The 17,119-nt window shown below is 43.4% G+C and overlaps 1 protein-coding gene across 15 annotated transcripts in view; it reads right to left on the bottom strand.

The window, feature by feature from the left end:
- Nucleotides 1-4,048: 4,048 nt before the first annotated feature.
- The window catches only part of EIF4ENIF1 (eukaryotic translation initiation factor 4E nuclear import factor 1), a 45,469-nt gene continuing 32,398 nt past the window's right edge, over nucleotides 4,049-17,119 (bottom strand). For 4 of the 15 annotated variants that reach the window (XM_082697857.1, XM_082697847.1, XM_082697856.1 and 1 more), the window contains exons 11-19: nucleotides 14,724-14,795; nucleotides 14,082-14,265; nucleotides 13,318-13,397; nucleotides 12,656-12,795; nucleotides 9,420-9,504; nucleotides 7,989-8,121; nucleotides 5,981-6,325; nucleotides 5,301-5,465; nucleotides 4,049-4,796 (exon numbers count right to left, since the gene is read on the bottom strand). In XM_082697857.1, coding sequence (XP_082553983.1) covers nucleotides 4,555-4,796; nucleotides 5,301-5,465; nucleotides 5,981-6,325; nucleotides 7,989-8,121; nucleotides 9,420-9,504; nucleotides 12,656-12,795; nucleotides 13,318-13,397; nucleotides 14,082-14,265; nucleotides 14,724-14,795 — 1,446 coding nt within the window. In that variant the 3' untranslated portion in view covers nucleotides 4,049-4,554. Of the gene's footprint in view, nucleotides 4,797-5,300; nucleotides 5,466-5,980; nucleotides 6,326-7,988; nucleotides 8,122-9,419; nucleotides 9,505-12,655; nucleotides 12,799-13,317; nucleotides 13,398-14,081; nucleotides 14,266-14,723; nucleotides 14,796-17,119 lie in introns of all 15 variants that reach the window. The other 11 variants (XM_082697855.1, XM_082697854.1, XM_082697852.1 and 8 more) reach the window with 3 other exon arrangements.

Below are 17,119 nucleotides of genomic sequence, written 5' to 3'. Positions count from 1 at the left end.
AGACTGTTAGTATTAAGGGAGAGATGGTAGTTGTAAAATATTTAGTGTAGTATCTGGCACAGAAGTACTTAGTGAATGTTGGCTGTTACCACTGGTCACTTTGCTTTACCTGAACGGAGCAGGTTTGTGTATATGTGTATGTATGGAGGTGGGATGTTATAAGGGAAGGTGGGGTCGAGACTACTTGAGAGGGTACTGAGGAACATAATGAGAGCTTTTGGGCTGGGAATACAGGGATATAAAGGGATCATCCTGGTACTAGGAAATTCATAGGCAGAAATCTTTGGTAGACTGGGTTGGTGGTAATTATGGCAGAGGGAGGGTGTGGTTATGTAGGTAGTTACACAGAAGTCTAATCTTGGTAATCGACTGACTTTCTCTTTGGTGAAAAAGAAGTCAAAGATTATTTCAGTATGGATTACAGGGATGATAGAGAAGGGTAGTCCCTGAGAAAATCATGAATGGAAACAGATTTGTAGGAAGACAGTTTGATTTTTAGATGAAGTGAGCTAGAGCTGCTAGCAGGTTGTGAGGGATGGGGATGTGGGATTATCCACATCAGACTCAGCCTTTTCCAGTACTTGTTATTCATGCTACCTTAGTAACAGTTGTTTCTCTGAGCATCTCTCTGGAGCTTGGGGTTAGCATTGTCTCCCTACCCAGGAGATAGGCCTGGTATCCCAGTCACTTTGGAGGATATAAACTTTGATATCACTGTTGCATTCATGATAGGTATCAGACCAAAATCTGGACCTACCCCCAGCTGTTTAGAGAAACATCGGCTTTCTGAGCTATGGGCTTTCCAGCAAGGTTTGCTTTCCAACCAGAGAAAATACTGGGTTTCAGAGAAATCCTCATGTTCAAATTCACATCATTGAGCAAGGATTTAGCACTGCCAGGATTTGGGTAGAAGAGGTTGCTGAAATCTAGTTCATCAAAGACCTCAGGATGTGCTTTGAACAGGCCTTGCTTCCATCATTCAGCATCCTCCTCTCTGCCTTTCAGTGACCCCTTGATGCTTAAGGAGAGCATTACCTTACCATTTTCCTTTCTTTACCTTTTGGGCTTAGACTTGAGAGTTCTTGGAGAGGAATCCTGGCAGGGGTAGGGCTGCTAAGGAGAGGCATTCCTTTAGTAAAGGCTTTCTCTTCATGGACTCCCAAGATTACAAGGTTTGGCTGTCACAGCATGGCTCGAATTTCCTGTATGGTTACACATTCCATTTCTTTTGTGATATTTTTTAAAAAAAAGTTCGTTTATTTAAGCAATCTCTGCACCCAGTGTGGGCCTCAACCTCATGACCCTGAGATCGAGAGCTACATGTTCTACCTATTGAGCCAACCATGTGCCCCTTTCCTGATTTTTTTTTTAGCACAACAGACTCACTGTTCTGTGCCATTAGTTAGAATGCCTTTAACTGTGTTTAACAGCAAACACTAACAAGTTAATGTGGAAGGAAACTTGATCTCTCATCTAAGTTGTAACAGTGCTCAGATGGGCTCACAGTAGCTGTGATGCCATTGAAGATCCAAATTTTTTCATCAGTCAACTCTGTCCACTGCAGTTCGTTGGCTTTGCTGAGCAGCTGGGTCCCCTCACAATCAGAATGTCTGCTGCAGCCCCAGGCTTTACATCCAGCATCCAGAGGATAATAATTAGGACTGATTCTTACTGTTGTGGGAAGCTATTTGCCAGAAACTGCCCAGTTTGTCCTTGTGTCTTATGTCCTAAATTGGGCACAAGCCTATGCTTGAATCAGCTGTTGGTGAAGAGAATAGAATTATTGAAGAGTTTACTCCTGTAAGTTATCTTCATTCCTGCATTTTTTTTTTTTAAGATTTTATTTATCTGGCAGAGATCACAAGTAGGCAGAGAGGCAGGCAGAGAGAGGAGGAAGCAGTCTCCCTGCTAAGCAGAGCAGAGAGCCTGATGCGGGGCTCGATCCCAGGACCCCAAGATCATGACCTGAGCCGAAGACAGTCTTAACCCACTGAGCCACTGAGGTGCCCCCATTCCTGAATTTTGTTTGCTCATCTTACTTATTTAAAAGAAGGGCTGGTGACCCTGCTACTCTTCTTAGTAGAACCTCTCTTAAAGATACTCAATAGCTGTCTCCTGAAAGAAGAGCTGTCTGTACTAGCCTATTTTTTCCCCACTTAATGGTTACCCTGACTTCCTGTGTACCTGCTGCTCAGCTGCTTCCTTTGGGAGGCATTCTCTTTGCTCCTTCCTGACCCACCCTCCCTAAAGGCAGGTCTTCCATGAGGCTCTTTGTGGCTTTCCTTTTTTTTGAGGCTGCCTTCCACATCCTGATTTAATTGTAGTTGACACACAGTGTTACATTGGTTTCAGGTATACAACACTGACCCGACAAGTCCACATGTTATGCTCACAAGTGTAGCTGTCACCATGCAGTACCATTGCCGGTATTCCCTCTGCTGCATCTTTTATTCCCATGATTCTCTTGACCTTTGTGTTGTACATCTTTCTAGTCTTGATACATCTTTCTAGTCCTGCTTGCTTCTAAACACTCAGGCCTGCTAGACTTCCCAAAGTTTTTACATACATGACCCCTCCTCTGTTAGCAGAGACATCATTTCCTCCTGCCCTGACCCTTTTATCAGGCTCTTAGCTCCTGAAGACTGCATTAGTTTCCTCTTCTGCTTCCATTCCCTCCCCTACACCAAAATAATTTTAAAATCTACCTTCTGTGCTAGTGTTTGCAACATTCCCTTACTTCCTTCTGGCTCTATCTCACCAACCACTGGCAAATGGCTTTGCCCATTGCTTGGTGCCTACATTGTTCATTTCGGTCGTATCAGCTTCTAGTCTGAAAATTGGCAACTCGAGCCCAGTTCTTCCGCCAAACACCTATAACTCTTGGTTCAACATGAAGTGGGGTTAGGAAGTCAAAGAAGACAGGAAAGATGGAACTGGATTCAGGCATCTGTGTTCTACTGTCTTTAGACTGCTTTCCAGCTTCTGCTTGTGGAAATGCAAGAATTCTAAACAAAGGCTTTATTTCTAAAGCTAAGGAATCCCAAGAGCAAATCCCATGAGGGCCTGGGGAGTGGAAGGACTGATGAAGTACAAGGACAAGACAGACCTCGTGCTCAGTCCATAAAGCTAGGTTTTGCTGAAAGGCAATCTAGTTTCTTGTGTTCCTGGAAATAACGAGTCATGGTGGGCAGCTCCAGGCTCATAGGCAAAACTCCTAACACTGAAGACTCAAGGCTGTTTTTTATCCCTGTAATCAGTCACCTTGGCCTTCATCTGTGAATCAGAGAACTACCTCATTATTTGACCCTCTGGCATGAAGTCAGAGTAGCGTTGACGGCCCTCCATGGACAAGTATTGAGAACTAGGGCAAATGGATTCGAGTTTGAGAAATAAAAGTTACCACTTCAGAGAGTAGGACTGAAAAACCTTCAGTCAGGAAAGGGGTTTGCTCAAGACCATAGCTAAAGTATTCTGGTAGAATACTGTTTTCTAATGCTGTGCATACAGTTAAGGTAAATAATGAAAATAATTATGAGCTGAGGAATGAGACACAAAGCACAAAGTCTGTTGACACAGTTTTTAGGGCAGTTTCATATGAAAAAGACTAATTAATAGATTGAGTGAAAACTCTCTGGTCCTATTCTTTAATAGGGGGCTTATGAGCTGGAGAACAGGATGCTGACGGACTATTCACTTTTGCCCGAGTAAACATGCATTTGTTTGGGAGAAGCTACCATATACATGATTACCCAATACATTGTTTTCACTGGGTGGTTTTAATTGAAGACTGGACACATTATAATCTGGTGTTAACTGCAAGGTTTCCTATAGGGTCATTCCAGCCTAAGCTGGCCCATTAGGGTCTTTAAGGCTCAAAAAAGATGGCCAGTGCCTCTTCCTTCTAAATGAGATAAAGAGTTTAATTCTGAATTTTAAGAAAAATTAAACTTCAGATGATTTCCCTTGGGGAACCTACCGAACCTTACAGGTTAGCTGGCTGTAAATGAGAAGGAATGAATTCAGAAAGAACACAACGTCATTCACTTCATTCACACACTTAGCATATGCAACTTTAATCAACCAAAAGAAAAAGTCCCAAATGTACAAGTGGAAAAAATCAAATTGTTGACACAGGCTTAACTAATATCAGCTACTTTTATGTACAGCTGTATAAGTTCAAAAAAGCTATCCTATATGTATATACAAAAGTTGTTTATACACAAGTCTGTACATAGGGTCTATACATTTATTTCCTCAGAACCCTTAGGTGCCACCTCTTGGTGAAGACACCAACACTTCATTCACATATCTTACAAAAAAAGACTACTTCCAGGATTGACAACAATGTGCATCCTGTATTCAGACCATGTAGGCTCCATTCGATTGGTTAAGATCCTTCCCTCAATGCAGACCACACCAGGTGCCTGGGCTTCCCTAAATAGCTTCACAGAGTGCTCCAAAGTAAAACTCCATAAACCAACCCGCAATGAGGAAGCAGAGTCCTAATCAAGGTGCCACCATAGGTCCAGGCACAGGTGAGTCTGCCTGCCCTGTTCATTGACGATACTCCAATTCATCTACACTGATGACTTTGGCAGGCATGGAGGGCAGGGGCTGCTGTAGCACATCTGAGCCAAACCATTTGGCGAGGCCCACGGGGGAGCTGCTCCTCTGGCTGGAGCGATGCTCTAGCTGGGAGTGCACGTGGGGCAGGCCTGACCTGGTGGGCACATTCTGAGGGGTCGTCTGAACGCTGACCGCTGCTGCCTGGGAACCAGAGCCTGGAGGATGAAGAACTATGGGGATAAGAAAGAAGGTTATCATTCAGAGCATGTAGGGGAACATAGTTCTGTATCAGGCCTTGCCTCCCTCAAATCCTTAAAAATGCCAGAAGACAGCACCTTGGAAAGCAGAACTATTCAGAAGCCGTCATAAATGACATGACCACTACTGCCCATAACAAGCAGCCCTATCATAGAAGTACTAACCTTAGCTGGTGAGAGGGCATTTGCTCTGGAGAGTCTCCATGCTAAACCTGTCAGCCTCCTCTCTTTAAGAGGCAGAGGACCAAAAAAAGGCCAAAGCATAGTCTGTTCTCTCACTGTCTATGGGAATAGGAGTTCCAAATCCCACAGAGGTTGGTTTACTTCATCCTATTCTCTGGTTATCCCCTTATCCTACTCTTGCTAGGATAAGTTAAAGAATGAATCACATAATTCATCCCCTCACTGGAAACTGGTCCAAAAGCTTGAATCCTACTCCGGCCTTTCCCAGCTGCCCTGGCCCAAAGCTGAGCCTACCTGAGCGCTGTAGCTGCTGCTGCATCATTGCCAGATGCAGAGGTGTCCCAGGGCGAGGGTTCAGGAGAGGGTGACTAGCTGCAGGTAAAGGGTAAAAGGGCTGACCCAAGATTGGGCCAGATAATCCCTGTAAATGAGTCAGGTCCATCCCAGGAGGAAGTACACCTGTTGGGCAGGGGCGGAAAAAAAAACTGGTAAGACGGGACGCCTGGGTGGCTCAGTTGGTTGGGCAGCTGCCTTCGGCTCAGGTCATGATCCCGGCATCCTGGGATCGAGTCCCACATCGGGCTCCTTGCTCAGCAGGGAGCCTGCTTCTCCCTCTGCCTCTGCCTGCCATTCTGTCTGCCTGTGCTCGCTCTCTCCCCCTCTCTCTCTCTGATAAATAAATAAAATCTTAAAAAACAAAACAAAACAAAAAAAAAAAAAAACTGGTAAGACGTAATCTGCCTGGAAGTTTTCAAGCTTTGCTGAAGTACAAGTTGAACAGTGAGCAATGCTTAAGCTAGCTTCTTCATTTTTCAGTAGACTAAAGGATAGTTTGGATTGGACCCACTACCCACCAGTTAGATGGAAAAATCTACCAACATTTTTCTAGGGATTAAAAAAAAAAAAAAAACCTCTCAAAGCTGTAATACTTTATCAGTTCTGGCAACTGCTGTCATGCAAGGTCAGAAACTCACCAGCTTGGAGCAAACTTGGAAGATGCTGTGGATGTACTCCCTGGGCCAGCATCCTTTGGACCAACCCTGGGTGAAGCTGGTGAGCAGGCCGCACGATCGGGACATGGGGGACAAGGGGAACTTGGTGGACAGGACGGAGAAAAGGTGTTCCTGGAACTGGGGATGCCAAGGTAGGTGTTTTTCTCCCAGTTGCTTTAGGTCGATAATCTTGCTCTTTGGTGTAACGGTTAGTCTGAGACAGTGGGGTAGAACATGAAGACCGCTGCAACGTTGAAAGTTTGGGATTTGTAGTGGGAGAAGAATCCCGATCAGCACTGGACACACTGTTCGATGACAGCAAGTTCTCTGTAAGGACCCAGAGAATATTTTGGTATTGGCAAACTTCACCCAAACGTGGCCTTCCCAACGATCCAGCAAATCTCATTTCTTAGAAGGTTTACAGTCCTTAATTGATCCTCTCAACAGATTTAGAGGACTGTATCATAAAAACCATCATTTTTGCCTCATGAGTAGGCCTAGTCAAGGTAACAGGAGTAGTGAGGAACAGAGCTGGAACTACACCCCAGGACTGCTAGTCTCCAAATACCTTGCTGGAACAGAGTTTATTTTTCTTATAATCCTCCCAAACCCAGGAACAGCTATGGGAAAGTGAAGCTGGGTTGAGGTCTGGTTGTCTCAACCAGACAGGCACCTTGCTCAGCCTGCCCATATGGCTGTGGTTCAGATCTGTGTGGGAATTAGTACTAGTTAAGTGCTTGGGATTAACATGCTTTTTTTTTTAGCCTAAGGGGGAAATCAAATGAAAGTAAAATTATACAAATCCATCACAACAGAAATTAGAGTCTAGTGAAGGAATCTGAACTGCCTTTTAGTAGAACCAATAGGATTTCCTTTTTCCCAGAAGCTTTCTCACAGGCAAAAAGCTTTCAAACCAATACTGTAGACTTGTGTAAACCTAACTAACTAGAATCTATTTCACCACATCCTTGACAGTCCCAACTGTGCAACATTTTCTTTATACCCCCTTTTTTTTTTAAGATTTTATTTATTTAGTGAGCAAGTCAAAGAGAGTTGCACACAATCAATCAGCAGGAGAGGCAGAATCTCAAGTGGACTTCGAGCTGAGCACACAGCTGGGGCTCCATCTCATGACCCTCAGGGCATGACCTGAGCCAGAATCAAGAGTCAGATGGTGGGCGCCTGGGTGGCTCAGTGGGTTAAGCCGCTGCCTTCGGCTCAGGTCATGATCTCAGGGTCCTGGGATCGAGGCCCGCATCGGGCTCTCTGCTAAGCAGGGAGCCTGCTTCCCTCTCTCTCTCTCTGCCTGCCTCTCCATCTACTTGTGATTTCTCTCTGTCAAATAAATAAAATCTTAAAAAAAAAAAGAGTCAGATGGTTAGCCGACTAAACCACTCAGGCACCCTTTCTACATACTTCTAAAGGGCTCTTCACACCTTATGCTTCACCCATTCCTGGATTATATTGGACACTTAGTCTCCATAGACTAGAGAGAACACTTCAGAAGTAAAATGGGTTGTACCACATTAATCTGCCAAATAAATGTACTAATAATTCAACTTTGAAGCCTCAATAGCATTCGAAACTAGGGGCACCTGGGTGGCTCAGGTCATGATCCTAGAATCCCAGGATGGAGCCCTGCATCCAGCTCCCTACTCAGCAGGGAGTCTGCTTCTTCCTTTGCTCCTCCCACAAGTTCATGCTCTCTCTCTCAAATAAATAAAGATCTTAAAAAATGATTCTAAACGAATACTCACTCTTCCTCATACTAGCACTCATACCACTATTAGGTTGGTCAGAATTTCAGATGCCTAAGCAATTGTGAACTGGTACAGTGCTTTTCCCCACTGTCAGACACCGAACTATGGTCCAAAGCAGGCAGGGGTTTTGTGTAGGGATTTGCTGAGAATCAGACCAGCTGGTGAGCACTCAACCCTGTGCTCCATCACATACTTTCTTGGGCAGTACATACTCAAGAGCTCTGCATTACCTTCACTGGCCTTCTGAGTGTCGTCTTTACTGTCACCAAGAGCTGCTTTTCCAGATGCTGGCTCCTCCTTGCTTTTCTCTTTGCTCTCATACATTTTACGAATCACTGAGGTAGGGGTGAAGGAAGGAGAAAGCTGCAGAGAAAAACAGTATTAGCGTGTTCTCTAAATGTCTTTCCTAATCAAGCCAGGCTTAACTGGTCAAGCTGCTCAACAAGCTGAAGAGCCAGTCCCCTTATTAGCTACTCGTGGCAGAGACCAACTCCAACCTTCTGGTGTCTAGCCGCTGGAGGAAGAGAAACAGGATGGACCAGACAGGTGGTACCCCAAGTGCACCATCCCTTGCTCACATCGCATTTTCATCAAAACCTAGATTTAGCTCTAGCACAAACATAGTTAAAGCACGGAGCTTCAACCTATCCACCTGTCTGTGTCTGTGGTGATAGAGGCCTAACTATGGTAGCCCAGCTTCAACCATCTCCCTCGCCTGGGATTAGGCTGAGAACAGGGAAGTACATGGCCAGAAGTATACCCTAGAGCAAGAGCTTTACCAGCTGGGGAAGTTCAAAGACAACCTCAAAACCTAAATTTTTCTCTACTCTTAACATATCGCATCTTAACTTGGCTACCAGAAAATTCACAGTTGTGTTAACAGTCTCCTCACCCCTTAGGATTCACCTTTTGGGTTCATTTGTTCCCATCTCTTCAATATCCATTTTAACTTTGATCATTTTATTGTGCATGTGCCTTTTCTCATTAACCCTAACTCCTTGATGGCAGGGGACAGGGCATGAATTATGAACAGAGAACCCCTTCTAGACCCTGTCTTCAGAGTGCTTGTGCAAAGACCCACTTGGGGTCCAGAAGCAGAGTAACAGTTTTTCCCCTTCTCTACCAGCTTTGATGGTGATAGAAGTTTCTGGGGGATAAAACTTAAAGAAAAAGAAAAGCTAATATATGAATGAGTCAGTTGTAAAACTAGATTTAACAACACAAATAAGCAAACTCCTTTGTCCTAGCTTTAATTCATATCACAGACCTGAATCTGTGAAGTCCCCAACTTGTTTCACTGGATTCCCCATGATCCAACCCATTCACTCCATCCATCTCACCTCCTATCTTTCACCCTATCATCCTCTACTCCCTACTCCAACTGTTCACTTGTTTGAACGTATTGTATCATTTGGTATGTTTTAGTCCATACTCCTCCATCTGCTGGACCATACCTTCCCCAATGTAGGGGCTTCACTAGAACCCTAAGAGTTAAGACTGCATCCTGAAAGGGGAAGATCAAATAAATAAGCAGGTATGACAGACTAGTAAGCCAGTTATTCCTATGAAGGCACTTAAGGATATTTTGGGGTACACAGTGATACTATATAAGCACAAATGGAGAAGCCTTCACGTCATTTACAAAAGCAGAGGTCACTGACCATGCTTGTGATGGAGGCAGCAGGGGCAGGGGAAGAGGAATTCCCTCGGTGCACGGGTGCTGGTGACTTGGTCACTCGCTGTTGCCTGTGAACAAACCAAGTATCAGTATGAGCTTCAAGCTGCTTTAACTCCAAATCCTAAAACCAAAGAATACTCAAGACCAGCAGGACTTGGATATCCCATTTCCCTCATCCATTTCAACTTTCCAAGCATTTATTAAGTGCCTAACATATGCAAAACCACATGCTAAGTTCTGAAGGAAGACAAAAGATTAAACATGGTTCTGGGCCTTGCAAGAATTCTTCTTGTCTAGTGGGGAGCCACTAACGAGGGCAAACTAAGGCACGTAGATATTAGATAACAGTAAAGTGAAATGGAATATGAAGTAGAGAAGGAGTGACACAATACTCCTACTGGAAAGACTCTGGGAAAGCATCTCTGGGAAGGAGCTGCATTAAACTGAGTGTGATCAATGAGAAAGCTGTAACATGGAGAACAACAATTCAAGCAAAAGGATCAGGTACAAGGCCTTGGGAATGTAGGGTTATCCAGGACTGGTGTATAGTTTCTTTGTAGGTTATGTCAGTGGGGCAGCTTAAGAGTGAGTCTTCATTCTGTGGGCCAGGCTGTGCTCCTGAGAGTAGGGAGCAATACTGACGAGCACAAGGCCTGGTGTAGAACTGCTGCTATGTAAGACACTGCTTCAAATCAGAGTACAAAGAGTTTCAGCTATCTCAAGACCCAGGGACATGCAGCATCCCCCATTACTCCTGGTCCACAGACAAGGCTGATCCCAGGCCTCCCAAAGTTTAAAAGAAGAGACTTCCCTTTATTCCCATTCTACTCATTCTCCCTTCACTTGGAGAAAACAGGAAACAACTGATGAAGATATACAAAGGCTGAGAGAAGAATGAATTATATGAGCTCCTTGGCTAATGAGAGTTTCACTCACTTCAGCTATCAGACCTTGTACCATGAGGGCCAAAGCCTTAGTGATTCTGGGAGTTCCTGAATCATAAACAGAGAAGACTCCTAAACCCATGGCTTTCCAGTCTGTACCAGGTAAGACGCACTGCTCACACTGTGAATCTGAGCATGACAATGAGGGAGAAACAGATCGGTAGTACTCTGGAGTGATCGGGAGAAAACCCCAAGTCTGGTGGTTCTGCACACCTATCATTTCTTCCTTCTGATGAACATACTTGAGCATCCGCTATGTGCTAGACACTGGGCTGACGTGTGGGAGATACAGCAATAAACGAAACAGACAAAAAAAAATCTCTGGCCTCATTACATTCTTTTGGTTGTAGGGTAAAGGGGTTACTATGGGGAGAAAGATAGACAAAAACAAAAACAACTCAGAAGGTGGTAAGTACAATAAAAAAAAATAAAGTCTTTTGGGGGACACAAGTGTATACAGGGTGTTCAGGGAGGGCCTGAGAGACTGACATTTGATTCGAACAACATGAAGGCTCTGTGGACAATGACTTAGGTCTACTTATTAGTTTTGAGGAACTTGCATTTAAAAAAAAAAAAAAAATCTTGGGACGCCTGGGTGGCTCAGTTGGTTAAACAGCTGCTTTCGGCTCAGGTCATGATCCCAACGTCCTGCGATCGGGTCCCGCATCGGGCTCCTTGCTCAGCAGGGAGCCTGCTTCTCCCTCTGTCTCTGCCTGCCATTCTGTCTGCCTGTGCTTGCTCTCTCTGACAAATAAATAAAATCTTAAAAAAAAAATTTAAAAAAAAATAAATAAAAAATCTAAGTTTCTGTATCTGTAAAATGCAGTTATTTATACCATCTCCCTCACAGGGTTGTTACCAAAAGCACATAAAGTTCTGGATATCAAAAGTGCTTTCAAGGTCAATAAATCAAGTCAATGAGTTAATGAGAAACTATGTTACAGAGAGAAATACAGTGAGGGGCTCAGTAGACCAGTCCTGAGCTCTCTGTTTAGGCTGAGGGCTACTATGTATAGATAGAGTACTTATGTAAGAATACAGGGTGCTTACTGGTTTCAATGTTTTCTGGAAGTGTCAACATATAAAACCAGCTGAAGCAAGACAATGAGACACTGATACGACAATTTTAAGAATCACATAAAAATATAAGTATCTTTTTTTTTTTTAAAAGATTTTATTTATTTATTTGACAGTCAGAGATCACAAGTAGGCAGAGAGGCAGGCAGAGAATGAGAGAGGGAAGCGGGTTCCCCGCGGAGCAGAGAGACCAATGTGGGGCTTGATCCCAGGACTCTGGGATCATGACCTGAGCCGAAGGCAGAGGCTTAACCCACTGGGCCACCCAGGCGCCCCAAAATATAAGTACTTTTTCACTACCAAATATGCTGTATGGGCAGGACCTAACGTTCAGGGATAAAAATATTGGTGATAAAACTGAAAAAATTAAAGTATTTACTTTTTTAAAAGTTTATTTATTTATTTTTTTAAGTAATCTGTACACCCAACGTGGGGCGCTTACTTATAACTTGGAAATCAAGAGTTTGCAAGCTCTTCCGACTGAGCCAGCCAGGCACCCTGGTATTTACATTTAAAGGCTGGATGGAATCTGAGAGAGGGAAGAGGTATTACCGGGAGAAGACACATAATGAGCTTCTGGGTAGCAGCTTGAGCTTCTGGGTAGCAGCTAACAAAGGAGTCTACCTTGTAATAAGCTACACATTTGTTTAGTGCAGTTTTCTGTTTTATTTTATAACAAAAAAGAATGGTATTGCTGCCCCTTTTCCCTAATTTATTGTTCATATTGCTACTTATTGCAATTATTGGAAGAAACAGGAGGAGACTAAAATCAGTAATCACTTGTTTATAGATTTGGTCAACAAACCCATTACCTCTGACCAACAAATAATGGATCAGCAAACCTGTATCAAAGGACAGTTTGGTAACTCAACAAGGACTCTGTAGGGGAGGAAGCTAGGGGGAGTTTTACTTTTCATCATCTTGTAAGAACAAGTAAGAGCTATGCCCACTAACTACATTTGTAAAAATGATTCCTTTAAATCAAGAATATAAAATTGTGTAGAATGAAAAGCCTATGCCCCTGCAGAATTCTATCATTTCACTTCCTCTACAGCATATCTGGAGAGGGAATTCTCACTATATATTGTACAAACCTATCAGTGTGTACCACAGAATTTCACTGTGGATAACTAATTGCTTATCTGTGGAAAAGTGATTTGCAAATTCCCACAAGGGTAGGATTAGTTAGTAAACTTACCTGTTTCTGAATCCATCTCTGGTTCTGTCCACCTGTGGTTTGCCAAAACCAGGCTGGTAGAAGTTGGCTGCCTGCACTGCAAGGTCATGTGGCAGGGCCAGCCCCTCCAAAGCTGCCTGTTGCAATTCTAGCTGGCTCATCTGCTGAACAAGGTGGTAGAGGAAGATCAGCAGAAAAATGAGGATAATCCATGTACTTTCTATGGAGGCTCTCTTCACTTTCAGAAAGGTATGTTTAAGCAGCAGCTGAAAGGGGGCACTGCAAACCTGACTAAACTGTGCTGCCATCCTCTGAACAGGACTTTATTTTTTATTTTTTAAAGATTTATTTATTTGATAGAGATCACAAGTAGGTAGAGAGGAGGCAGAGAGAGGGGGAAGCAGGCTCCCCACTGAGCAGAGAGCGCGACATGGGGCTTCATCCCAGGACCCTGAGATCAAGACCCGAGCCGAAGGCAGAGGCTTAACCCACTGAGCCACCCAGGCACCCCTGAACAGGATTTTAATGAAGTATGACTATAATTGTTCACCAATCTTCTAGCCTTTACTGAGCTCAAATTGTAGTTCAAAACCACTTGTAGGCATTGCAACGATTCTCCATCCCACAGTCAATAATAAGGTTGAAAAGCAAGCAAGCAACTTAGAGAAAAAGCTCAGACAGACCTGGGCCGTGACGGGGCTCATGGGCTTGCGCACGCCTTGGAATGGATCTCCGAGTAGCTGCTGTGGTCCTGGTGTGAAACCTGATGGGAGAGTTGTGTACCAGTGTCAAGAGAGCACACAGCCACGAGAGAAGTATCAGCACGACTGCACATGGCTGCTTGTTTAACGCCATCTCTTTCAGGCAAGTCCTGTGCTGGTCATGTCCCTGTTCTTCTATGCCTCCACACTGGGCTATGTGGACCCTAATCAGAGCACTTAATGACCCAAACTGCTGGTATATTCATCTACCCCACTAAGCTGTCAGCTTTGTCCCTTTCAAAGCTGAGACCTCTACCTGAGAAAGAAGTGCTTTTCTAGTCAGTGATTTGGCTCATTATCACTGAGCCAGCTGGTAAGTAGAGTCCAGGGCTTTGAGGCTTATACTCTTTCTATTCTATCTAACTAACTGGGGAAGAATAGGACAAAAACTTCCTCTCAAGGTATGACTGGCAGCAGCCTGAAAGTGGTCCAGGGTGACAGAACACTAAGATTTTGTGCAACACTCATGTTAAGACAGCTTTTAGCCACAAGACCTCACAGTTGATTATGTACTAACTTCTAATTTTGTGCCTCACCATCCCCCTCAAAAGGCATAATAAATTCACTTATTTCTTTGTAAACTCTTCAGGGATGCCCATGAAGACTTTGCAAGTTCTAGGGAACAAGTATAACCTTTGTGGGAGGCTGGGGGAGAATGGGCAGACATCTATGCACAAAGGATTTACCAATTGGTGATGGTATTCTAGGACGAAGGTAGTCTGCCGAGGCTGCTCGTGTCTGAAACACCTGTGACAAGGGAGGAGAGGGTGCTCTTTGCCCCAGTAAAGATGTTGTAGGCTCCAAACTCCCCATAAGGCCACTCAGAAGATTGGAAGAAGCAGGTCTCTGAACTGGCGGACCCAGAAGTTCCTAAGGCAAAAAAAGTCATCCTTGTGAACAAACCTCATTCTTCTTCCTAGTCTGAGGCTGTGAATTATTGATTAATTTTTGGAAGCCAATGATGAATCTCCCTCATGCTCCACTGAAGGACTTGGCACGTGTACATGCAACACATTTCTGTCACTGTGCAGCTAGCAACATTTGCTTTAAATTAGTGCACAAATATAGGTGTTAGATACTTCCAATTTCCATAGAAATTGCAAACCTGTAAGCTGGAAATCAAGGGCTTACTTTGTCATTTTCAACCACCTCCCCACCCCGCAATGAGATTAAAAGCAACACAGAACTATGTCAGGTAGCAACACTGTATCCTTGATTGCCAGGCCACATGGATCCTTCTCTAAGGCCCAAAGCTGGACCACTACACAAAACCGGTTCAAGGGACTAGTGTTCAGGACTTCTTATCTTGGTATAAGATGGTGAAGTACCTGCAGGATGTTCTTAGGGACAGGCTGGCCTGGAATCTCAGCAGGGGACATCAAATGGCTTTCAAGGTTTCGCTAAAAAAGTCAAAGGAAAACTGGTTTTAACCTTCTTACACACTTAACTTATATGTTTATTGGGGACCACAAGAAATCATTAAAAACTCCCCAGGGAGTTAGCACTTAAGCAGAATGACATCTAAGGCACAGAAAACTAACTTAGATCCACTTGCTCATTACATAGTCCCAAAGATCTGGAAATGGAAAGAATCTTCACATGTACATGCAAAGTCCACTCAGAGACTCTCAGATGGTGTTTCCTCCCTGAGAAAACCCTAGTGCATTTCACTGTTTTAACACTGACCAAAAGAAGGGAGAAAGAATATGGTGAAATAGAGGAGCACTTTGTAAGAAGCCGTAATTTATAGATTTTAATTTTCAAGGCAACCTTTGCTACCCAGTATCTTTGAAACAAGATTTATAGATCACAGATCAGTAGTTTTAAAAAACCTAGTAAACAACATGAAAGTTTGGCTGGAATTGTTATATTTCAGAGTTTCACATTTCAGGAAATTTTAGATTTATTTTTAAACGAGCTGTTTCAAAATGGCTCTCATATACAGGGTAAAATTCAGACCCTCCACTCTTTGTTCTTTCAGTGAAGCAGCAGTTATCCCACTGACATCATCACCTGCACTTCAGGACATTCTTGTGCCCATTTAGCTTTGCCTGAAGTGCTTTCTCTGGTACAGCTTCCCTCTACTAGGTGAAGCTGCAAAGGTGTGACAAGAGCCCAAAGATAGCCCAGTCTTTTATTGTTGGTTTTAGAATTGGGACTGCCTTCCACCCCCCAACCCCCCCACCAAGTAGGCTCTGTATCTAGCGTGGAGCCCAACTCCGGGCCGGAACCCAGGACTCTGAGATCAAGAGTCAGATGCTCAAACAACTGAGCCATTCAGGTATCCCTAACTGTAGATGCTTTTAGTAAGAGATCTCGAGAGTCATTTAATTCCATCTAACAAAAATGGGCAACTTTACACTACACGTGTGGCTTACTATATTTGGAAGACAGAGCCTCTATATTCAGTTTGAAATGGAGTTTAGATTGAAGCTAAAAGATGGCGGCAGATCAGTAGTAGTATACATCACACATACAGCCATAGTAATTGAAGCCTTGATTTTGGAATAGACCATAACTTGAAAACATGCAAATTAAGCAATATTTTGATAATACCTGGTGTGCTTATTATATTACTTTCCTTGTTGCTTTCTTTCCTAGGTTAGTGCTACTTTTTGTGTAGCAACTTGAATTATATTATCCATCCCTTTACACAGGTGTCTGAAGCTTCTGCCCTTGTCCAGATATATTTCTGAGCACCGAAACCTCAACATCAAACCAGTTACCCTCATACAACACAGGGCCAACTACATCAATATCAAGCCCTAGCCTCATATCTGAAACAAAATGTTTAAAACATCAGGTAATCTACTGAATCCCCCTGCTCCCACTTTTTAACTCATTCACACTAAAAGAAGCTACTTACAAGACTGGGTGCTTATACATAGCTTGGGTCCAATCACTAAGACCCAAATGAACAGGAAGAAAGGACAGTTTGTAATCTTTTAATCTAGTCCTCATTCGAAAAGATGTATATCTAATAATTCAACTCTTAAGTAATTTATTATGACAGCGGTTTAAGAGAAACATTCCCCTATAATTGGCATGGTGTGGTCAGATTCAAAGAAATAAGTCTGCCTGAGATGCCTCCTTTCAGAGGTAGAGTCAGTCCTGGCGATAAGGCGAGGAATAACGGCACCTCTGTTGGAATCTACTGCCAGCTTCTGGTCAGATAAAAAAACACCAGTTTCCTTCCCTTGGTACAAGGCATAGTGAATCATGAAAAACTACTGATATCATGACCAACTTGTAGTTCCTAGAAAGATGTCAGGAGAAAACAAGAGGCAAAATACAATTAAATAAATTTGCTGCAACTGAGCAACAAGAAGAAATCTATGTTTATGTTTTTATTATTCAGGTTTGTCTGGCATCCTGTATCACCTTTATTATCAAGGGACAGCAATACTAACACACAGGTCATGGCGGAGAGCCACCACTAATGTGTTATGACAAAGGCCAGTATGCGCTATGCACCTGCATTTATTGACCTACAGTCACGACACGCACAACCCAAATTCGTGCCCCAAAACGTTTTTACGAGTCACAGCTTTTTCTATTTAGTAAGTTGACAGAATGCAATGGTCTTGAAAAATCCATCTTGGATATTTTACAAATGATATGTACAACAGCCAACTGCCTAATCAAGAAAGCAGGTAATTCCAGGTATACAGGGGTGATTAAAATATGTGAAAAGAAAAGACTCTACTATAAAAACGTGGTGAGA

This window comes from Mustela nivalis, assembly GCF_964662115.1.
Source record: "Mustela nivalis genome assembly, chromosome: 14".
NCBI lineage: Eukaryota > Metazoa > Chordata > Mammalia > Carnivora > Mustelidae > Mustela > Mustela nivalis.
This window is presented reverse-complemented; position numbering and strand designations above follow the sequence as displayed.